Below are 25,293 nucleotides of genomic sequence, written 5' to 3'. Positions count from 1 at the left end.
CTCACTCCCCACCCTCCTTATATCCCCACAGGGATGTTTTTGTCTTTTCAGTCAGGAAGGGCCCCAGGGGATTCAGTCTCCTGTGCATCTCTCTGGGGTGAAGAAGCCCAGTTAATTCTCTGCATCTCAAGTTCAGGATCAGGATAGGCCCTGCTGGTTTAGCTCGATGGCTTTGTTTACTGCTTATTGAGGTAAAACCACATTCCTTTGTCTAGGACAGACCTGCTTATCACTTTTACCTAGGCTAGGTTGTCTGGCCTTAAATGTGTTAGTAACATCATACAAAGGGAGTTCATAACTCACATATAATGTTATATATATATATATATTATATTATATATATATAAAAATACTGTTATAATATTAACACTCATCTAAATAGCCGCTAACCTGTTCTTTCTGTGTTTTGGCCTGGGACTCTTCCCCCTTGTTGTTATTAATTGTGTTAAGCATCTGATCACCATTAACATTTTTAGTGAAGACTGAAACCAAAAAGGCATTCAACACATCAGCTTTCTCTGTTTCATCCATTATTTGCTCTCCTTCCCCATTAAGTAATAGACATATACTGTCCTGTCTCTCTCTCAATTCTGCTCTTTTCAAATTTCCAGTATTATTATCTATAGGTGCAAAAATCCACCTTTGCTGCCCAGTTGGCAGCCAACAGCTGAAATTGACAAGCAAGAGTTTTAGTTCACAGATGCTGCTTGAGTTTTTGTTCTCGTTTCCATAGAAACCAAGGCTGTATTGATGAAAATAAGGTGTTTTAAAATGACTATTTTATAATTTTCACATACCCAGGTTTGCCATTCTGACATTCTCTTCCAAAACCTTATTATTTCATGCTTAAGTACGTTCTCTTTAACATCATGTTTCTTACTTTTTAAATAGTTAGACTAAAAACTCTACTGTGGATTTTACTTTGCATAGCAACTCCAAATTCTTATGTTGAGGTTACTTTGCTGAATGTAAGAAAAACACAAGTCCCTTTGATCGCTGTTCTACCAGTAGTTATATTTTTGTGCAAGTATTTAGAGCTTTTAAAAGTCAGCTCAGATAAAACATAAAAAAAAAATTAAATAGTAGGTTATCTGACGTTTAAAGAGGTCTCTGCACTTCGTTGCATTAAAATCTGTTGTTTGTTAGGAATGTTTGTGATACTCAGCTGTAAGCTACACCACCAGATGACAGAGCATAAATGAACAAACCAATTTGTCAAAAATGACCTCAGTTATATTGCTCTATCCATAATCACATAAATGCTACTGGAAAGCATTTTCTCCAACTAATGGCACATTATTTTCATGTTAAAAGTATTAGTCACAAGCATTATTTTTCCCAACATGCTATGCAGTTAAAAAGAGAAACCTTTAGATATGAACATTTATGAAGAGACAGCCCCTTATGAAGCATGCAAAAGAAAAGCAGTATGTTTAAAATAAAAAGATTGGGTGTGGGGAACATTTCAAAGCATTTAATTGAGAACACTGCAGAAACTCTAGCTCATTAGCAATGCCCCCATATGCACAATTTTTTTTTTTTACTTAACCAAAAGAAATAATTCATACCTCACCAAGTGAATAATAGCGTCTTGGAATCTGGGAGTCTGGATAGATGTTTTCTAGGTACCATGAAAAGGGTTTACACTTCAGATTTTCTCTTAGTGCTTTTCTGACTGACACATCACCATAATCCACTTTGACAACACCTGGAATTTTTCAGAGAAATACATAATCAATGTATAGTATTCTTTACTGCTACACAAAAATGTGTCTGATCATTTTATCATTTTCTAATTCCTATAATTATAGCTTGACAAGATACAATTGCATGTAGCAGCTGTTACAACACTGATATTTTTGCTGCCATCTACTTTAAGAAATTAAAGGCTAACAAAAACAATATTTGTATTATTTATAATTTTCTAATATGGAAAATATAGCCATACAAGTGTCTTTGTTTCCATGTTGGATAGTTAATGACATATGGTATGACATATTATTTATTTAGTAGCTCAGAATCAAAGTTAAATTTGAACTAACCTAAATAACTGAGATCCATATCAATTTATCCAGCTTCATTTTATATAAAAAGATTTCAAAGCAGATAATTTTAAGTTCTATGATTCACACTGTTTTCTTTTGCTTTAGTTTACCAGTGTTTCTATGTGCTCTGATTTTCTAAGAATGAAAGAAAAAAATAGCCATCTAATATTTAAGTACAGTTTTAAAAGGCATCTTGCTGGTGTGTTCAAATTTAACAAATTGTTTTGAGAAAAATAACTTGAGAGGAAGAAGGATTATTTTATCAAAACCCTCAAAAATTAGTTCATTGTCTTTAAAAAGTTGACCAACTGTCATAAAGAACCCAATGTCTTATTACAAATATGGAAGTAACAGTGCTGCCTTTTCAATCAATTTTGTTATGTCTACGGGAGAAAATCCTGCCTTTCTTTCCCTCTACTCTATGGGTTCATGCTGCCCATGAGAACTAATGCTCCACACCTGCAACATAACCACCAGCACAAGCTGGTGCAGATGGTTTATAACAACAGCAAATTATGAGACTAACAGCAAATTACTACCCCTTGGAATAAGAGAAACAAGGAGGAGATTGTACCTTAAAGAGGTGTCCCAGAGGCACAATACCTCCTGGTGCTACTGTGGCATGGTGCAGTTTAAACATTACCCCTTACTCACGAATGAGCCTAAAGGCACAGTCAAGTGCTAATATCTGTTCATTAAAATAAATACAATCACTATGCAATCCGCTTTTCTACAGTCTATATATGCTCAGAAAGTCATGTTCTCAGAAATCTAATTTGCATCTTATTTTCATTTTACTGGTATGGGATTGGACATTGTTCTTATCATTCCCAGAAGTTATAACACAATTTATCCCACAACCATTGAAATCACTTCCTTGACTTTCCTACTTCTTAAAATTTTACACTTATGTTTGCAATCTAAATCTGGTTGTCATTATTCACTCTCCCCTCTCCGTTTGAGTTTAACTGTTTCTAAAGGACTTTTCTGGAAAGAAAAGAATGGACCAATATACTGACATGTTCTCTGGAGAATATACAGGTCCCAATTTCTTCTCTCTGTTACATCTATGTAAATCCAAAGTAATTCAATTGATTCAATTACTACAGGATAAGGTGAAATCAATAAGATGAAATTCAATAAAGATAAGTGCAATGTACTACACTTAGGAAGGAAAAAAATCAAATGCACAAACACAAAATGGGGAATAACTGGCTAGGCAGCGGTACTGCAGAGAAACATCTAGGGCTTATAATGGATCACAAATTGAATATGAGCCAATATTGTGATGCTATTGCAAAAAAGGTAAATGTCAATATAGGGTAGTATTAACAGGCGCGTCATATGTAAGAGAGGGGAGATAATTGTTCCACTCTACTTGGCACTGGTGAGACCTCAGCCAGAGAACTGTGTCCAGTTTTGGGTGGCACAGTTTAAGAAAGATGTGGACAAACAGAGTACAAGAGGACAGCAACAAAAATAAGAGGTTAGAAAACATGACCTATGAGGAAAGGCCAAAAAAAATATTCATATTTAGTCTAGAGAACAGAAGGCTGAGGGGGAACATGATACAGTCTTCCAATATGTAAAAGGTTCTTATAAAGAGGATTGTGATCAATTGGCCTCTATGTCTACGGAGCGTAGAAGTAGTAGAAATTGGCTTAGTTGGCAGTAAGGGAGATTTAGGTAGATATTAGAGGGGGGAAAAAAAACCCTCTCTCTCTCTCTCCATAAGGATAGGTAATCTCTGGAACATGTTATGTAGGGAGGTTGTGGAGTCCCCATGATTGGGGTTTTTTAAGATCGGTTAGACAAATGGTCAGGGATGGTCTAGGTATACTTAATCTTGCCTTAGCATTGGGAGATGGACTAGATAACTTCTTGGAGTCCCTTCTAGCTCTGCATTTTTATGACTCTAAGATCAATGTAATTATGCAATGCAACTGACAGCAGAATTTGTTCCACTGCTGCTAAAGAGCGATACTGTTTCCTGTTTCTCCCAGCTTTAGAATGGTTGATAGCCATTTTTTTTTTTAGATCTAGAGTTTCATGAGATAATGGACTTTAAATTCACAACATTCTAATTACCTTTCTATCTCCCCTTTGATTTTGACATGTCTTTAGTGCTTGGTATCTTGAGAGCTGTTAAGCACAGAATCAATGGTGTATAGGGTTACCATACGTCCGGATTTCCCCGGACATGTCCTCCTTTTGTGTGCTAAAAATAGCGTCCGGGGGGAATTTGCAAAGCTCTCACAATGTCCGGGATTAGCAGAGAGTGGCTGGGAGGGCTGCAGGGAAGTCCCGGGCTGGACTCCGGAGCAGCTGTAGAGGAGCCGGATCCGCCCTGCATTCTGAGCAGGCAGCTCCTTTGCAGCCCAGTCCGGCAGCACTGTGCAGGGCCAGACCGGGTTTTGTTGTGCAGGGCCAGACCGGGTTTTGTTGTGCTCGGGAGCTCAGCCACGTGTCCGGCTCGGCTGCACAGAGCCCAACACTCTGTTCTGAGCAGCAGGGTAAGGAGGTCAGGGGGCAGGAAGGTTCTGGAGGTGGAGGTCAAGAAACAGGGGGGGCTTTTTGGGGGCAGTGGAGAAAGTTTTGGGCAGTCAGGGTACAGGTAGGGGGTAGGGTCCTGGGGGGCAGTTGGGGGGGGTCTTAGGAGGGGGCAGTTAGGGGACAAGGAGCGGGGGGGGGGGGTAGGGGGCTGGGAGTTCTGGGGGGGAGCTGTCAGGGGGCAGGAGTGGAGAGAGGGATCGGAGCAGTCAGGGGACAGGGAGCAGAGGGGTTTAGATGGGTTGGGAGTTCTGGGGGGGGCTGTCAGGGGGCAGGAGTGCGGAGAGGGATCGGAGCAGTCAGGGGACAGGGAGCAGAGGGGTTTAGATGGGTTGGGAGTTCTGGGGGGGGGCTGTCAGTGGGTGGGGAGTGGTTGGATGGGGCGTGGGAGTCCCAGGGGTCTGTCTGGGGGTGGGGGTGTGGATAAAGGTTGGGGCAGTCAGGGGACAAGAGGCAGGGAGGCTTAGATAGTCCTGGGGGGCAGTTAGGGGCAGGGGTCCCAGGAGGGGGTAGTCAGGGGACAAGGAACGGGGGGAGGGTTGGGAGGTCAGGGGGGGGCGGGAAGTGGGAGGGGCAGGGGCGGGGCTAGGGCGGGGCTCCTCCCGTCCTCTTTTTTGCTCGCTGAAATATGGTAACCCTAATGGTGTAGACCATACAAAAGCTTGCAACCCCAGCTTTCAAATGGTATAAAGCATTGCTCTCTATTTCTAGCAGTTAATTTAACTGCTAGAAATAAAGAGCAATGGCTGCCAAAAGCATGCTGTAATCATGCACAAACTACCTTTCCACTTGCCAAAAACTGTAGGGTGCCTTTCTGTGCAGGAGCTTTAGTTCCAAACTTGATAAAGCACAAGGAGATGGGGTTGACAGGCAAGTCTCTTTGTATTTGGAAAAAGAGAATGGGTCCTCGGTCTGGGGGTAATTAGCAGAAGATAAATAAAGGCTATAATCCACTACAAGATACATTTGCCTCTCAGTCACATTCTAGATCAGGTTTTCCTAAGATAGAGATGTCTTGAGGCTGCAGTGGAAAATATTTGCAATAGAGCTCTGGCTTAAAAGAGTGTAGTTGTTCAAAAAAAGTTTTGGATAATTCTTAAAAGGAAGACAAATTGTATAAACCCAGAAAAATGAACTCTGACAATATATTAGCCATCTCATTTTTTTATCTTTTGAGTTTGATTAATGAAAGTGTGTTTCACAGCTACGAAAATTTTCTTGACAGTTATCTAATCACATTAATGATACACACCAATGGTAATTTTCAGTTTATATAAGAATAAGCTTGCTGATTTTGCATTTCATCAGCATTCCTATTTGTTAATACAAAGAGAAAGTCTAATCATGTTAGTGAACTTTATACTGAATGAATTAAAAAAATCTAATGTGACAGTGGAAAATTACTACTACTCTGTCTCATCTTATCTGAGAAATAACATTCTAACTGACTTTATGGCTCACCTTTGTTTGGAATAAAAAGATAAGAGATTTTGTGGTGTTCAGACTTGAATGAATAAATATTTCTATTTGTTATTTTATTTACTGTCAAAATTTAACAGCTGTTTGAAGTGATAATTGCCTCCCTCCTGCATGTACCGTATATACTCGTTCATAAGCCGAATTTTTTTAGTAAAAAAAGGGAAGCATCAGAGAAGGGGGTCACTTTATGAATGGGTATAGAGAGGGAGAGGTGGGACACAGCCCCTCCCCCCAACAGAGGGAGCAAGGAGAGGCAGCACAGCCAGCAGAGCCAGAAGGGAAGAGGCTGGGCCAGAGTCTCTCCGCTTCTGGCTATGCTGCTCTGCCCCCAGCTCCAGGGCTGGCAGGCTGCAGCCATGCCGCTCGGCCCCACCCCCCCAGAGTATGCTCCAGCCATGACACCTGGCCCGCCGGAGCATGATGCGGCCATGACACCTGGCCCAGCCCACTGGACGATGCTGTGGCTGCGCCATCAGGTCTGGCCCATCGGAGCAGGCTGCGGCCGTGCTGCCCAGCCTGCCAGAGCAGCTCCAGCCAGGCCAGAGACATCCTCCCCTGGCCCTCCCCCAGATAAGGTGGGATGGGATGGGATGGGGAGAGTGTGGGGGTCCCGGGCTAGGGTCGGGGTCATGTGAGGGGCGGTCCCAGGGGTTACTCCCCTGACCCCCACCTTTCCCCCCCCCCAAAAAAACATCTCCCCACCAGTTGCTGTCCCGGCCCATCAGGGTAAGCAGCTGGCGCGCCGGGACACTTCGTTTACTTAGGTTTACCTCCGTGCCTGTGGACGCTCGAGGTAAACAAACCATCTCAGCTCCCCAGCGACTTATCCTGATGGCCCGGGAGCCAAAGTTTGCTGACCCCTGAATTATAGGGTCCGCTTATGAACGGGTCGTAAAAATTTTCCATTTTTACTTATCCATCTTGGGGGGGGGGATCGGCTTATAAACAAACCGGCTTATGATCGAGTATATACAGTATATTTAGAAGTTAAAGAAATTAGTTTTGCATTTTGTTCTGAAAGTATTAAGGCCTGTTTTCATTCTTGACTTATCTGTTGTGTGAGTAAGTTCTATAGTCCAGGGCCAGCTCCTGTATCTTCCACTAATGAGCCTTGCTCTACTGGTCAACACTTTCATGGTTCCAATGGAATCTACCTGGTGTGAGCAGTCATATCTGAGGAGGGAGAGGCATTCCCTCAGATATGTAGGGACAGTTCCATGGATGGCTTTGAATGTTAGGCCTGTAACCTTCCACAGGCCTCTCTATGCAAGAGGAACCCAGTACAGAGAGCATAGCTTGGTAGAGATATGTTCATAGAGACCCATGTTGCTAAGCTGGGTTACTGAATTCTGTACTAGTTGATGTTTTTCCGGGCGTGCTGCTTCATTCCTAGAGATAATGGGCTGCAATACTAAAACATACAGGTCATGTAGCCTAATCTATGTCCAACAGAATGGGACAATCTCTGGCCACTTATACATGGATATAGGTAATTTTTTTGCCATGGTGGCTATATGGACTTCAAGAGGGTTGTGCATGGTCATGATCAGATTGTATGATTGGGACCTAAAACAGAGGTTCTCAAACTTCTTTTACACAGTGTGGGACACAACTCAATAGGGAGACTGCCTCATGGATACCTCCCTTCCTATTTATCATCAGATAGCATCCATCTGGCAATGACAATAATTCATTATTTGTAAGGGCATTAACAGATAAGAACTCAAAGCTTTTCAAATGAGTTATAATGAGCACCATGTGAGCATGCGATACTCTGCAGACCTTCAACAAGGGATGCACAGTTCAGTTTGAGAACTGATGCGCTCAAAACACAAAACAGATGAAGGGAGAGGAGAAATCCAAACAAGTAGGGTGGCTAGATGTTGGCTGGCTACATCCTATTAGTAGATTCCCATTCAAATGAAAGGAATATATAGACTGTCTCCAACTATCTCACAACTTCACAATATTTAGTCTATTGATTTCTTGTGGATATCATGGTAGATGAACATGCACAGGAAGGATTTGAATGAGAAGGCGGTAGTCTTGTGAACCAGATACAGGTGGGTATTCCACATGTAGGAGACAGCATGAAAGAAACCACATAAATGTCTGCAGTCAAAGCAAACAAATATATATATTATGGGCCAAATTCTGCCCTTGATAGCGTACACATTAAGGTCAGTTAGAGAAACAGGTCATCTCCGAACAAAATATGGCCCCAAATCTGAGTTATGACTTCACAAACAAGGAATTTCAAGGCTTGCAAATGTTTCTACAGCCTGTGATTACTGCTCCCTTATTTCATTAAACTGTTTTATTTCACTTAGTTTACTACATTGCAGCCTAATATTGAAAAAATGAGGCATTAGCCACTTGAACTGATTATTTTGTTTGCAACACACAACAATCTGAATCTTCTTTTTTAAATAGCTACACAACAGTATATGCTATTGCATTATAACTACCAATGTATTGCCCAGTTGCATTTAATTTCCTAGCTATAATGCATCTGCAGAAGTGACACTACCCGGAACAGACTGGCAATTATTGTAGCCTTTACACATTCTCACATGGTTACTAGAAATAAATCCACACTATAACATTCATATATGTTTCACTGAATAAGCTTCCTGATAATTAGTCAATCTCAATAAGAAGCGCATTTGATGCTATTTTAGACAAACCATGTAACACAAATTGGAAAAGGAAGTATAAACGTTTTCTGATTAAAATTTGATTTTAAAAAGTTGACTGCATATCTCTTGCTATACGAGAGGGCTGTGAATGCTATTAATTGGCTAGTAGGGGATGTTAAGCATACACCTATTGGAAATTTCTTTTTGGAAATAAAGCATGCCATTCCTTTGATATGCCCGATTAAAAATGAGGAAAATGGAAGTGTCCTAAACATGGGTCTTAGGATAGCAATTATGCTGCTCCTTGACTGGGCAAGTAGCAGTATCATTGCCTATCAACATTTTCCACTGTCAGATATTCCACAAAGGGTGGGAGTTGCAAAAGCACACAGTGTTGGCCCAGCCTGTTACCACTGACTTAAATGGGAGAAAAGTCAATCAACACCAAAAGCTTCAGAAAAGCCCACCCAGAATGTATGCTGAGACTGTATAAGTACAACTGATGAGGTAATGTGCACACGGCTCAACTTTAGAACTTTTCAGCAACTAGTCAAAAGAACAAAATCCAGTCATAATGAGAAGAGAAGTGTGTCAGGCATACAATTTTAGTATGGAGGGAATCTTTATATATCCAACATCTAAACCTTTACACAGGGAAATATGACAAGCTGACGTTCTTTTCATTTTCTACTCTCTTATCAAGTTGACTTTTTTTATTTCAGGTTTCTCTATCATTTGTCAAAGAGGACCACAATAGTCATCTAACAAGAGGCAATGCCAGTTCTGCTGGCACCCATTCAAGACCTCAGGGAAAGAATGGGCCAGTCAAGGTGCATTGAAATAGTGGGAGGAAGCATGCAGGCCATTCCATGGACACTTGCTATATTGTCCTATTTGAGTTATTTTAAAACAGGGAATTAAAAACAAACTAACAACAAAAACAGTGACTGACTAGAGCTCATGCTGAAGAAGTAACTGCCTATAATCTTGAGTCTGCTCTCATTATATTTGCTGTATAGTTATAGCTGTGTCGGTCCCATGATATTATGGAGACAAGGTGCATGAGGTAATATTTTTATATCAGCCACCTTGTCTCTCTAATTTTAGATGACAGATAGTAGTGACTGGTCTTCCACTCTACGGCCTTGGCTACACTTACCGGCAAGTTCGACGGCTGGAAATCGAACTTCTGGGTTCGACTTATCGCGTCTAGTCTGGACGCGATAAGTCGAACCCGGAAGTGCTCGCCGTCGACTGCGGTACTCCAGCTCGCCGAGAGGAGTACCGCGGAGTCGACGGGGGAGCCTGCCTGCCGAGTGTGGACCAAGGTAAGTTTGAACTAATTCGAAATAAGGTACTTCGAACTTCAGCTACGTTATTCACGTAGCTGAAGTTGCGTACCTTAGTTCGAATTAGGGGGGGTAGTGTAGACCAAGCCTACCTCTTGGAAAACTATTTGTCTGTTTAATATAACACTCAGTGCTAGTAAAAAGTTTGATTCATCATGCTACTCTAAATTAGAACTCTTTGGACTACCCCAACAATCAATCCTTTGGTGTTTGCAGCCTTCAGATACTAATAGTTATTATAATCACTTGAGTCCTCATCTGATCAAGTTATACTTGTTTAGCTCAATTTTTTTTGTCCTTGTCTGAATTCCATCCACTTTCTAGATACCATGGGGTAGTGAGATGACTAGAACTGATTGGGAATTTTTTGACAAAATGTTTTTCTGTTGGAAAATGCAGATTTGTCAAAAGTGAATCATTTTGTACACACATGTCAATGTTGACAAATTTTTATTTAGGAAAAAAAATACTACATGAACCCAGTCCTTCAAGCAATCCACATGCAGAACTCCAATCATAGTAAATAGGAAGCTAACAGGAATGGTCCAAAAGATTAAAAACAAATCAAATAACGATTAAATTAGGCCAATGATGTTTTTATTTTATTTCTATTCCATAGGGCATTTTATATTATTTAGAGTGTTTTCAAACTCTTGTTTTTTAAGGAAAGGTCTCTTCTCCCTCTCAATAGAAACAGCTGCTTAACTGGGACAATATGCCATCCATCAGGATATCCTAAGAACTGCTGATTCTACTGTATTTGAAAAAAAAGAGTACTGAAGAAGTTTAGCATTCAGGTTGTTATTTAATACTTTGTTTTATGAAACAGCAGGCAGGCAGGAAGTCCACAAGTCAGAATTGCCACCTAGGAAATTTTCAAACAAAATAATACAAAAATGAGAAGTACAAAAAGTTAAACACTTCTGCCCTAGTTATACTGCTCTAAGCTCTATTTTAACCTGTGTTAGTTAAAACACATTAGCTAATTTTAAGATGTGTTAGCTATCTTTCTAGTCTATACATGTCTGAGTTGTAGGTACATGGTATTAAGATTCACACTTGGGCCCTACTCTCTGCCTAAATCAGAATGGGAAAAACTCTAAAACAAGCTACTGGACAACTAGGATGTAGACCAATTCATCCTGGGACATGTTTAGTAGAAGTACCAGGATAATGTTTAGAGCAACTAAAGAGTAGGCCTGGTTGAATTTTTTCCATGAAAAGTTCTTTCATTGAAAAATGCCCTTTATTTCAAAATCAAAAGTTGCACAAAATATTGTCAATATATTTCATGCCATGAAAAAATGTGCTTTCCCTCCTGATATTTTGTTTTCCATTTTCTTTTTTATTAAAAGCATTATTAAGAATATTATCAAGAAAATTTGTTTACTAAAACTTTTTTGTAAATAAAAAATTTCAATAACCATTTCAATAAGTGTTTTGGATAGTATTTTTGATCATTTGGGGAAAATATTAAAGAAAAAAACAGGGACAGTTTTTGAACATGTCAAAACAAAAACAACCTAGAACATTTTTGTGAAAATATGTTTTGTTTTTTGGCCCCTAACTAGCAATGGTGCAATCACCAAAGCTAAATTCACCTTTCTATGGAAAGCTGGGGTAACACCCTCCACACCTGAAGTGTGGCTGTGCAGGGAAGCTACCTAATAATGGCCCATCAGGGTGACCTCTCCCCCTGCAGAGTACTGAATAAGGGCTACACCAAGGGTAGGCAACCCATGGCACGCGTGCCAAAGGCAGCACGTGAGCTGATTTTCAGTGGCACTCACACTGTCCGGATCCTGGGCACCGGTCCAGGGGGCTCTGCATTTTAATTTAATTTTAAATGAAGCTTCTTAAACATTTTAAAAATCTTATTTACTTTACATACAATAGTTTAGTTATATATTATAGACTTATAGAAAGAGACCTTCTAAAAACATTAAAATGTATTACTAGCACGCGAAACCTTAAATTAGAGTGAATAAATGAAGACTCGGCACACTACTTCTGAAAGGTTGCCGACCACTGGGCTACACACTGATCCTACATATAGGCCTCAATAGAGGGAGACATTGAGGACAAGTCAGGATGGAAACCATAAAATATGCTATCAGGCAGGATCAGTGACCCTAACACCAGCCAGCAGAATGGAATAGTAGCTGAGATGATTGGCCGGGGTGAGAAGGTGGCTACCCTGTGACCTCCTGGCTCTGGATCCACACGTTGCACCCCTCACCTGCATAAAAGCTCCATTTCTGAGAATGCATGTGGGTAAAGTGAATTTTACCCTGATAGCGGGTAATAAAAATAAAATCTGTACAAAAAAAAAAAAAACTTAAACAACATTGTGTTTCCCTTATACAATTTAAAATATGCATTATGCTTTGATTATGTTTGCTTATTCATTAGTTAAATCCCCCAAATAGATATAGCCTAGATAGGTCAGCATTTAGAAAACAGAAAAAACTCTAGACTATGTAGCAGTTCTACACTACACGTATAGTGCTTACTTAAACACATAATGGCATTTGTATATGCAGTGAATTGTACACCATTCTTTACACACAACATCCAGCAGATGGAACTGTTTTCCCAGTAAAAACTGGAGCCTGGTAGTCAAAATTCATTAGAGATGGATGGAGATGAAATACGTGCTACTGGTAGGTACTGTTACTATATGCACAAACCTGCAGGTCTTACTCAGGCAAAGCCATTGGAGTCAATAGGATGAACCCTGCAGTCTTTATTGAGTCAAAATTTTGACATGAATTCTCAGTGAGAATTGTTGAATTAGATCTTATGCATTGGATTAGTCTCTGCTCAAGCATTCAGTTATTTTATATCTAACCCATATAGTAGCAATGCCAACTCTCATAAACTGTAATACAAGCCTCTCAATATTTGATGACTTTCTTAAACTCCCAAGTATTGGAATCATGTTATCTGATATTCCTTCTTTCCTACCATCCTTCCTTTAAAGTACATTTCTAGCCATCAGAATTGTGGAGAAAAGCTCAGGCAAACAAAAAAAAAATTCAATTAAAAAAAACCCTCATGTTTGTTAAGCCAATCTTACAATTGCTTGGGGCTGACTAATAATATTTGAGAACTTAAGGGCTGGAAATACAGTTGTGATGTTCCTAAAACACAAGAGTGTAGCTCTTTTCAATTAGATTTTGTTTGTTTGGGAGGTGGGGGGGGGAAGAGGAGGAGAGAGAAACAGCGGGAGATAGTATGCGCTCATGCACAGGGAGTCATGGTGAAAAAAAAAATCTAACATCTTTGAGTTAATAATATAATGCTCACTGTATTCTCTTGTGCTGAGAAAGCCCTGTCACCTCGTAGCATATTCGCTTTTATGTGAGAAAAAGGGCCATGTCCCCTTGCATTTTTATTTTATTTTTAAGCTTGCTACTCTCTGTGCATCTTTGTTCTCTATGGGCCAGACTCCTATATGAGGGAGGAGCTATATAAGGGAGGAGGTTCAGCAAAGCAGCGTGTTCCATCCCCACTCCCTAGGACTTGCGGAGGGATTACTGCAGTAATCAAAGTGTGGGGGAAATTGATGGGGCCGGCACTGAAAGGGGAACAGTCCTAGGAGCAAGGAAGGGAGACACTTGCCAAGGGATAATAGGTAGCTCCTCCCCCCCGGGAGTCTCTGGCACCCATTGGCCAGCTGAGGGAAAGAGGTGCTGATTGGCCAGCATTCTCCAGATCCCAGGACTTAACCCAGCACAGGGGCCATGTGGAGCCCCTTTTGGCTCCGTTCCAGCAGCCCACCCTACCCACCTGAACCAGGAATGGGAACCCAGCCTGACAGATGCTGCAGGATCTAGCTGATCTCCTGTTCAGAGGGTCAGGAAGGAATTTTTTTCTCCCATGGGCCAATTGGCATAGGACCAGAGAATTTTTTACCTTCCTCACAGCACCTGCAAGACACAGTGGGTTAAGTAGGAACACACTTAATACCCAGCTGATTTACTGGGGTGGAGTTGTTTACTTATCACAACTTGGGGCCAATTTCCCATGCAGTTAAGAGAATAAAATGAACAGTTCCCAGAGGTAAGAGGCCTGGTATTTTGGTGATGGGCCTTGGGCTCATGTGATAGGGTGAGACCTTGTGGCCCTTGCGAGCCAAGGTCCCCACCCTGCTGAACCCTCTGTCCCCTTCATATAGGGAGAGCTGAGTCTGGGGTAACGGGTAGGCTGAGGAGAGCCTACCCCGTGATGTGGGTTATATGGTAAGGAGCCCTGTAACCCCAGCACTGGAACCAATTAAATCCCTCGTGTAGGACAGTATGGGTGATGGGGGGAGGGGTAGCGCCACTCCCTTGTGTTAAAGTTTAATAAAAGTTACCACCTGCTGCTTAATTCCATGCATGTGTCTGTGCTCATTTTGTCACTGTCCACATCAATGCCAGTTAGGGTCCATTCTGAAGGTCATCTTATGATGTGGAAACTTGTCCAGGAGATATATTATAAAACTCCGATTTATAAGCAGTTCCATGAGGTAAAGGGGTGCATAAGGACACTTCCCCTCATTAGTCTCTGATGGGTTTAATGTTTCCTAAATAGGTTATTATCCTAGGATAACTTTTCCCTTTGCAGCACACTGAGAGCCTTCTCTTTCACCTCAGAGTGCTTAACCCTGTGATTCAGTTAATTAGCATCTGGTTAGTGTGTATTTCTTTTGCTGAAGTTCTGACTACACATGTTGAAACTCCCTTGTCAGGAAGCCTGGTAATATAACTACAATTATGGTTTTTCACCTCCAAGACCATGCAGTTATTTTTGACAACCGTAAAGGTCTTCAGAATGAAAGTGGAAACAAGTCTAAGAAGAACGTCATGTTCAAATGTCTGAGCTGTTGCTTGTGATGTGAAATGTTCTCTTCTGTAATTTTCCATGCTAGATCAGAGTAGTGTATTCAAATATGACAAAAACGTCCAGTCTAATGGTAACATGAGGAGCTATCACCTTGGAGATGCGAAGCTTATCTTGGAGATTGTTTCCTCACTGTCAGACTGATATGGGAACAGGAAATGCTCATATTAGCTGCAGTATCAGTATAGCTCTCAGACAGCCTCTGGGAAATGGAGACACAGCTAAAGTATAGATTAACTTTGCATTAATTTTGCGAAACATCTGTTGATTGACATACTGACCGCTCTGCACCTTTAAGCACAGGGCCGGCTCCAGGCACCAGCTTAACAAGCAGGTGCTTGGGGCGGTCAAGGGAGAGGGGTGGCATGTGCGGCAATTTGGGGGAGGCAGGTCCCTCACTCCCTCTAGGAGCGAAGGACCTGCTGCCGAACTGCTTCCCCCCCCCCCCCCCCCCCATTGCCGCCGCCGGTCGTGATTGCGGCTTTTTTTTTTTTTTTTGCTTGGGGTGGCAGAAATGCTGGAGCCGGCCCTGTTTAAGCAGGAAGTTTTTGGGTTGGTCTGGCTGAGTGAAGGGAACAGCGCTTTATGGCTGGGGGTGGGGAGATGAAAACTCCTGCAAAAGGGGTAGAGTGGTCGCTGACTCATCCCCTGGGAATGCAGGGTTTGAACTGGGGCAGCACAGTGCTGCCAGGAGCTTCCTTTTACACAGACCAAGGCTGAGGCAGGACCCACCCTCCCTCCCAAGCGGCACAATATCCGGTTTGGTCAACACCTGCTGTAGGCATTACACTAGTGGCCTCTTTTTTAAGGGGGGTGGGAAGGAATTTTTCCCTTACCACCAAATTGGCTTGGGTGCAGCTGGGCCTTTTTCGCCTTCCCCACAGCAGGTTTCAGGAAGGGCTCTGTTCATGCATGGCATGATGGGAGGTAGGCCATGATACGTCACAACTCATTATTTAAGTGTAGGACGATTGTCCATACTCCATAGGAAAGGTATACAGTGACCAGATAAATGGCTTGGAAAAGGACTTAAAAAGGGGTGATCATTAAAGAAAGGAACGGGGAGTGGTTGGAGAATCCTATGGTTGGTATGGCAGGGAGCCAACCCCCCATTCTTATAGCCCACCTTAACCCTCCTAACGAGACGGGGGTGGATGGTAAGGTTCCGGCCATGAATTTGCTGGAGGACCATGGATGGAAAAAGATTGGGAGCTGGTAAAAGCCCCCCAGGTAATTATGGAATAAACATGGGGGTTACCTGCACTGTACACTGTTATCTGCTAGGTAGTCCCAGACAGCTAATGATAAAGTTGTGGCCTGATTATACCAATATCAAATGTCTCATGTCCTACCTTCGGCATAGCCAGACAATTAATATTCAACAACAAATGAAAAAATATTTATGCTTTAAGATGCAATATTTTTTTATGCAGTGGGTCAGGGAAACTGTATAGATACATGAGGAACAATAAACTTTTCCAAGCATTGTTCTTGGGTCAATGATCAAAAAGAAAATGCATTAATAACTTAGTGTCAGAAACACCACATGCCAGCACGCTTACTTATCTGCACCCAGAAACTACAATTCCTAAGCATTATCTTACCTGCACCCACTAACACCTACTAATCCCACCTGCCAGATGAAAGGCCACCACTTAAAATGCAGTATTGTTCTGAAAAGGAACTCTGTAGAACAAGTCAGACCTTGTGACTTTACTGACTAAAATAAATTTATCATTTTTACTCCTTTTACCACTAAAGAGGCAAAAGAGTTGAGAGTGTATGGATTGGGTTGCACTCTGGCTCATGCATAATCAACGGAATGGTTAACTAAGTTCTGTTTGCAAAATCTGTTGTTGTTGATAATTATTGGTGATACATGAATCAAAAAAACCCATCTTGATTTTCAGAGTTCTGGTGGAATTTGTAGGGATGGCAGTTTGAGAAACCTCTTGTTAATTGTAAACTGTGCACATTTGATCTGGAAACCACCATTTGCACTTCCCTCCCCCCCAAAGAGTCACGTTTCAATGTCAAACAACATTTTAAGGAAAGTATCTGACTGGGTAGTGAAGGAGAATGGTTATCTGCCTACTCCAGGGAGAAGGCATGCTTGCAGGTTTTTTTCTTGTGGCTTAGAATTCTGTCTGTGACCTAGCCAGCCCACTTTTGGGCAAAGGCCTCAATTTTAGGGAATTAAAAGCAAAATACAAATATTTTTTCTCAGTGTTTTAATATTTGCAGATAACACATTAAAGCTGAACACGAAGGAACAAAAGATGATAAAATGATTATAACATTTTAGATCACAAGTAGTACAAGAGAATAAACTTTGATGTTGGTCTTTTTAGGATCCAAATCAGAAACACTGCCTCTCATGTGACACACCATGTGACTTATAGGAACAATCTCTAGTTTTTGTTTCACTGGATGTTTCATGCTGTGCCTTTTTTCACTGTGATCTGCTAATCTCCAATTAACTACATTCTCAGTGTGATCTCACTCACAAATTGAAAATTCTACCACAGTACAGACAATCAGGAGATTTTGATAACTTCTCCTTTGTATTGTATTAAAAAAACCAGAACAACTCAGCTATAAATACTTTTCATTTCAGGCTACCTAAACAGACTGGCTTATCCAGAACTCCATCACCTTATGCTTATACACATGCATGCTAGCACACACGTATATTCTTTTTACTTTGAGCAAGAAACTAATTTGTATTGATTTTGAGTAATCCTTTATATTCCCCTCTGCTCAATTTAAAACCAAGCTATTATGAATCAATACATTAATGTCACTGTGCACCCAATAATCAATTCTTGGAGGAGTTAGGGGGAAATAAGAAAATAATTCAAGTTCAGTAAATGTTTAAATTTAAATAAAAAAATGTGAGTAAAATGTGCTTGATGGCAAGTAGAGGGAAAGAATCGCATGATTTGAACAGAATATTTGAGGCTATAGAAAAAGTATAGTTTGTAAAAGAATGGATTTAAATATTTCGGGAAACTGAGCTGATTAGATGAAAAAGCCGATGGTTTTCAAGTGGTAAACTAGATATGGGGCATTGCAATACACCTACTTTTGGCTAACTGGAAATATACTGCAAATGGTTGGAAGGAGGATATAGTTTCAAAATTGGCTAAATGTAGTGTTTTTGTGAGACAATGATAAAGATAGAAGTGATATGCATTTGGAACAAAGTACAAGGTGATGAAGCTGGGGATTTTACTATTTATTACCATAGTGCTTAGAGGATTAGGGCCCTGTTGGCTACGATTTGTACAAAGAGTAAAAGACAAGCTTTGTCCCAAATAGCTTATTTTATGAGTCTCAAATGGAGAACAAAGAGAGGAGGGGGAACAGATCAGGAATGGAATCTCGGGGTAATTTTGCAACTAATTTCAAGGCATCTGCACTATACTTCGCAGCATTTATTATTTTTAGTGAAATCTGTCCCTATACTAAGCAGCATCCTGTCTTAAGAGAGGTGTGTCTGTGGAGGGGGAGGGGAATGGTATGGGATGTACTAACGTTTTGATGGCATGATTTTAGGGCAGTTGCAATTCCTCATGAGTGGCTAAGGTGATCCAGCAAGTGATCCAGGTCATTATTCAAGTTGTTCCCAAAAAATCATTTCCACAATCCCACAGCATCATGTAATCTGTGTATGTCACATACTATGCAGAAATATTATGGTATTTAGAAATCTACTGGAGAATTTTAAAACTTGATTGACACTGATTTTCATATCCCTGTGTCTGCAAACCTGGATTCAAAAGGAGAGGAAAGTTGGCTGAAATGATCTTTAGAAACTAAAAAATTCTTTACACTAGCTCTTTGTAAGTATACTCATTTGAAGCGGTGATACATTAGAACCCACCAGAAAAAGAAGTGTCGTATACCACTGGAAACATTTGAAAGCTAGAGTAAAGTTCTGCAGTAGAGTAATCAACAACCACCACCCATTTTTCTTCATGATTTTTTGTCAAGAGATTTTGATATTTATCAATTGTTATTCAGTAACATTTAATAGCGTTTCATGCACATAAATGTCAGTTTATGGTTTGCACGCAAACAGTGTTTACGTCTTTGCTATTTGCTATTACTGCTATGACTACAACTAATAGTTTATGTATCTCTCTCCCACCCCCCACCCCCATCATGGAATGCATACATGAAATTATTTAAATCTATGGCAAATATTTTTGCCCAGTATAAAATGGAATCTTAACTTAAACTTGAATGCAATCCTGCTCACACTGTATTCCTGGAAGTACAAAAGTGACTACTAGAAGAAGTGAGGTTTTTACTCACGAAAGCTTATGCCCAAATAAATCTGTTAGTCTTTAAGGTGCCACCAGACTCCTTGTTGTTTTTGCAGATACAGACTAACACGGCTACCCCCTGATACTAGAATTAGAGAAATATTAATAAACCTGACTTCAACACCTTACACCTTAGCAAAATAAAAAAAATGTAGGATTTGGAGCCTCATCAAGTTAATGAAATACTAAAATAAAAATGGCACAAGACTATCTAGCCATCTGAGATAGCAACTTCTTGAAAAACAGAAGGTCATCACAGATCAAAGTTGAGAAAGATTAGCCTCTGAGCAGACAGATTAATTTTATATCTTTCTCTAGAGATCTAACCCCAAAACACATACCTCTGCTGGGTGGTGATGGTGCGGAAGTAGCAGAAATCACTTCAAGGGAAAGATGAACACACTTTTCATATAGTCATATGGCCAAATTGTGCTCCCATTTTCTCTGGTGAAAATCCAGAACTACTTTGGTGAAATAACTCCACATTTACAGTGGTGAAACAGTAGAATTGAAATATCCAGTCCAACTTCTAGATCAGTGGTTTTCAAACTTTTTTTCTGGTGACCCAGTTGAAGAAAGTTGTTGATGCCCACGACCCAATGGAGCTTGGGATGAAGGGTCTGGGAGGGGGCTCCGGGGGTTGGGGGGGGGGGCGGCGGCTCCGGGCTAGGGCAGAGGGTTGGGGTGCAGGAGAGGTTAGGGCTCTGGGCTGGGGGTGCAGGCTCTGGGCTGGGGCCAGAAATGAGTGGTTTGCGGTGCAAGAGGGGGCTCTGGGTTTGAGGTGGGGCTCAGGGCTGGGGCAGGGTATTGGGGCATGGGGTCGTGGCGCAGGCTTACCTCTGGCGGCTCCTAGTCAGCAGCACAGCGGGGGGTGCAGAGGCCGGCTTCCCACCTGTACTGGCACTGCAGACCATGCTGTGCCCCGGAAATGGCCAGCAGTAGATTCGGCTCCTAGGTGGAGGCACGCAAGCAGCTCCGCGCAGCTCTCGCCCACAGGCGCCACTCCCCTCCACCCCCCAGCTCCCATTGGCCAGTGGAAGTGCGGAGCCGGTACTCAGGGCGGGGGCAGCATGCAGCGCCCCGAGACCTCGCTGCCTAGGAGCCAGACCTGCTGCTGGCCACTTCCGGGGCGCAGTGCGATGTCAGAACAGGTAGGGCACTAGCCTGCCATAGCTGGGCAGCACTGTTGATGGGACTTTTAACGGCCCAGTTGGCGGTGCTGACCAGAGCCGCCGCGACCCAGTGCCTTCCATTCCGCGACTCACTACTGGGTCATGACCCATAGTTTGAAAACCATTGTACTAGATAATGAATGATTAGTCCCTACATGTAATTCTCTCTTTTTTCTCCTTGTCCACTCTAATTTTAAACTACATTAAAAAAAAACTACATTAAAAGAATATTCTTTAGGTGGCAAAGTCAAGTACTTGAATGTTAGGTAATGACAGATTTCTGCTTGCCCATGCAATCTTATTCTGCCCTCTTGTGCAGGGATCATAAGCAATAAATGAAGCAGAGGTCTTGTGGAAAAAGCGTGTGATCATGTAGTTAAAGACTGTATGAGACTGCATACACACAAGAGGGCAGAATGAGGGTTGCATAGGCAACTGTAAAGCTGGCATTTCCTAACTTTTTTAGTACTTGACTTTTCAGTGTTATTTTAAGGTAGTTTTATAAGTGCACAACTAACAACCTCCTATCATGCATCATCAGTAAGGCTAAGCTTTTGTCACTGATATTTTTAGTAAAAAAGTCACAGACAGGTCGGGGCAATAATGAAAAATTCACAGAATCCCGTGACCTGTTCATGACTTTTACTAAAAATACCCGTGACAAAATGGGTAGCCTGGGCAGCTGGTGTGCGCGCGTGGGTCCTCCTCCACTGTCGGCTCCAAGGTGCAGGGTGGGGGTCCCCTCTGCCTCCCACAGTGGCCAGGATCTTCGGGGATCCCCCCTGTTGCCAGCAGCATCCGGGAGCTCCGAGGATTCCTATTTCCACCCGTGGTGTCCGGGAGTGGCGGATTCCCCCCGCCGCCCATGGTGGCAGGGGGCAGCAGGGATTCCTGCTGCTGCCTGTGGTGGCGGGGGTTCCTCCTGCAGCCTGGGGGGAGGGGCCCTGTCACCCAAGGTGGCTGGAAGCAGCGATGGGGAGCTGTGGGACTCCCCCCTGCAATCTGCGGTGACCGTGAGCTGCGCGGGCACCCCGCAGCTCCCTGCCACTCCTAATTGGTGCTGTCTGAAGTCACGGATTCCATGACTTCTATGACCAAATCACAGCCTTAATCATCATGAAACAGTGATGTTTAAGCCCTTCCAAGCACTGCAATACTGTCTGCTACCACTTAAGCTCCAAGGACTAACTATGTTAGCTGGCAGCAGCAGAAGACTATAGAGGGATAGACTGGTGGGTCCAGGTGCCGAAGGGTGGTCGAGGTGAGGGGTTGGAACCCAGCCCAGCTCTCTTCTTCCCCCAATCCCTTTTGCTACAGCTGTTCTAGCAGCTCCAATGTGTTCTCAGCACATCGTGTATTGCTGCTGCTAGTGCAGCAACCCAGAGTCATAAAAAGTTTGTGTGATCTGTTGTTATTCCAGTATGCTGCCAAAAATTTCCCGAGGAACAAAAGCCAGAAAAAGGAAATGGCAATTTTTAGCATTTTGTCTGAACAGAATTTCATGGAACAAAAAATACATTTCGGTAGCCTGAGGGCCTCCTGCCAAAAAATGCAGGTTGGCTGCAAACAAGGAGGTGTGAAAGCTCCTCAAAGAACAAGTCACAAAAATCTTTCATAATGGAAAGTGGGAAGCAATCTAAACATAAGGTACTAGGGTGACCAGATAGCAAATGTGAAAAATCGGGACAGGGAGTGGGGGTAATAGGTGCCTATATAAGAAAGCCCTGAATATTGGGACTGTCCCTATAAAATCAGGACATCTGGTTACTCTATAAGGGACACTACCAATCCTCCAAGATAATTTTCCTTGGTAACCTGGTCGACTGCCTGAGTGAACACACTGGCAGGAACTTTTCTTTTATCTATATTTTTCCTGTATTTTATCTTTGATATTCTTGTGGTTTGGCATTACAAATAGCTGGAGTAATGGGATTGATATAATCCATTTTAGGCCTGTCCTGCAATTCACTTCAGCTATGCAGCAGACTATAGAAATCAATGTGCCTCCCTCGAGGTGGAGCAGAATTTCCCATGTGCAGTGTACTGCAAGATCTGATTCCTAATTATGTTATTAAAGACAGAGAAAAGCAATATCAGGGGAGTGCCTTCCCTCCCCCAGCTCCTTTCTTTGTCACATATGAAGAAGGTAAGAAGTTTTTGCTTAAAAAAAAAAAAAGGGGGTACTTATTCTTTATATTAGAAATTCAAGACTTATGTACCCTACAGTCTTTGTGATGTCTGGAGATTGTGAAATGATGACATCACATGACGTGAGACTGAAAGCTGAGTGTTTTAATCAGAATGCTTGAAATTCTTAGGGTGAAATTTTCCAAAGTGTCTTAGATCTTAGTCCACAAAGGGACTTAGATCCTGCAACACTGACCCTCACAACGCCTCACTTTTAGGCACCCAGAAAATCACAGGAACAACAACATGATCCATAAACCCTCAGTTAGGTGCCTATACAATGCTTGGAGAGATATAGGCACCTGAGGATGAGATCCACAAAAGCTAGCACGCTAGACAGGGAGATGCCTAAGCTAGCCAAGGAGAGATGTTGATGTGAGGTGTATACCTTAAGTCCCACCACTGTCATTGAGTTCGGCACCTAAGTCCAGGCTGAAGGAAGGTGCCGATCCCTGCTAGCAACCCACAACCAGGAATTTCTCTCTTAGAGTCAGGCAACTTAGGTGCCTAAGGTATTTCTTGTGGGAATTAGTTAGGTCCCTGTCTTGCTACACAAAATGCCCAGTGGCAGTACCTATCTTACAGCTTTTAGTCCAGTGGCTGGAGCTCTCACCTAGAATGCAGGAATAAGCCCACAGTCTACAAAATTGTACTCATCACAGTTCTCACCCTTTCTATCTATACCTGCTATGCTTTTGTCCTTACGCTCATAGTTACCTTCCCCTTAACTTATAGCAACACCTGATTGTGACAGTTTGGGTTTCATTGCAAGGTCTCACTGAGCAGCCCTGACTGTGAAGACTGTGGCATACACTGGGTTGAGTATGCAAAGTTTCTCGTAATTTTTTTCACTCCAGTTTATCTGTTCAGTACACACCTGCATGAGTAAGGATTACTCATGTGAATACAAGTTAAAGATCATGCCTTAAGACACTGATTATATTTTTCAGTAGGATAAATGGAAAATCAGAATATGTCGCAGGCATATGTCATTAAGAAACAGCCAGAAGTACATAGATGGTTCAGGAGAACAACTATTCAAGACAGTTTATGGTAAGGGATGATCATGGCCCATGAGATGTTTTAGGCCTGATGCAAAAGATAAGTAAACTGAAGGGTAATTTGGAAGCAACTGCTTTAAGTAAATCTGTTCAAACCTCCTCACTCTCAATCACAGAAGTAAAACTTCCTGCAAATCTCAGGCCTGACAACTCGGTCAGGTTAATGAAGACTAAATAACCATTTAGCGGCCAAGCGGAGAAGACAACCACCCTATGGGGTGGGGGGGGGAAGGTCAAGGAATAACAATGCTACTCCTCTTCTTGCTGAAGGGATAATCAGGGCCGGCTCCAGGGTTTTGGCCGCCCCAAGCAGCCAAAAAAAAAAAAAAAAGCCGCGATTGCGATCTGCGGCGGCAATTCGGCTGTGAGGGACCGTCCGCCGAATTGCCGCCGAATACCTGGACGTGCCGCCCCTCTCCGGAGCGGCCGCCCCAAGCACCTGCTTGACAAGCCGGTGCCTGGAGCCGGCCCTGGGGATAATGAAAAGGGAAACAGAGAGAAGAAAGGAACAAATGACAGTGGAAAAAGCAACCAAGTCAGGGCTCGTCTACACTAGAAAGCTTTGCCACTTTAATTATACTGGTACAGCAGCAAAACACCTTTAGCGTAAACACGGTTCTACTAGTATAAGAGTGCTTATACTGGTTTAGCTTATTTCACTTCAAAACCAAGAATAAGCTATAAATCAGTAAAAGGCATCTTTATACCACTCAGAGCTGCAGCCACACAAGGCCTTATAATAGTATAAAACTATATGGGTTAAAAAATATATATATATATATATCACACCACTAATTGACAGTTTTATACCAGTATAGCTCTTCTAGTGTCGACCAGGCCTTAGAATTAAAAAAAGGAACCCAAGAAGCCAGGATTACAATTACTAACCTAACTGTTAACGCCCAAAGTTGCTACTTCCTACTTTAAGCCCAAAAATAAATAAATAGATAAAACCTTGCCGAAGTTTTATTACTCTGAAATGTATATAGATGCTCCATGAAAAATTTCAAGCCATTTTTTTTAAATCTAAAAATATTACAGGAACAATGCATCAGTGCATCTCTGTTTACTACTACGCTCTGTTAAATTTGAAATTGCAGCTAATCTTGCATTTAATTTTCCAGTATGAAAAAAGTTTTATCAGGAGACCACTCATAGCTTCAGAGAATGCACAATAACTTCCATAGTTCTTGTACAAACTAAATTTTATGCCAAAATTGTACAAAGATATGCACATAACTCCATCTTTGGGAAAAATTAAAATAAAACATACAAATTATACTGTATTTCCTATATTTGTGAAATGCAAGTTATTAAATACCATTAGATGCAAATAATGTCCACATAAAAAACCAGTGCATTATAGAGCAAGTGTGGTTCAATGCCATTGTGTCTAATCCCTCAAATTCAGTACCAGATTTTACTTAGGTGGCATCTTACCTAAGAGAGGCTAAACTGGCTTAATTTTCAAAAGTGACAAGTCATTTGGAGTGCATCGGTTTTGGGGCAAGCAACTCCCAGGACCTTAAAGGGGCTTGATTTTCAGAGGATGTTGACTCAGCATTTTCTAAAAATCAGGCTCCTTTAAGGTTT

General features: G+C 41.9%; 1 protein-coding gene across 5 annotated transcripts in view; it reads right to left on the bottom strand.

The window, feature by feature from the left end:
- The window catches only part of GALNT13 (polypeptide N-acetylgalactosaminyltransferase 13), a 325,828-nt gene that overhangs the window by 64,841 nt on the left and 235,694 nt on the right, over positions 1–25,293 (bottom strand). For all 5 annotated transcript variants that reach the window (XM_065561738.1, XM_065561742.1, XM_065561740.1 and 2 more), the window contains exon 9: positions 1,569–1,708. In XM_065561738.1, coding sequence (XP_065417810.1) covers positions 1,569–1,708 — 140 coding nt within the window. The remainder of the gene's footprint in view (positions 1–1,568; positions 1,709–25,293) is intronic.

Source organism: Chrysemys picta, chromosome 11 (genome assembly GCF_011386835.1).
Source record: "Chrysemys picta bellii isolate R12L10 chromosome 11, ASM1138683v2, whole genome shotgun sequence".
In the NCBI taxonomy this organism is placed as follows: domain Eukaryota; kingdom Metazoa; phylum Chordata; order Testudines; family Emydidae; genus Chrysemys; species Chrysemys picta.
Note: the sequence above shows the minus strand (reverse complement) of the source record. Positions and strands in the feature narration are given on the sequence as shown.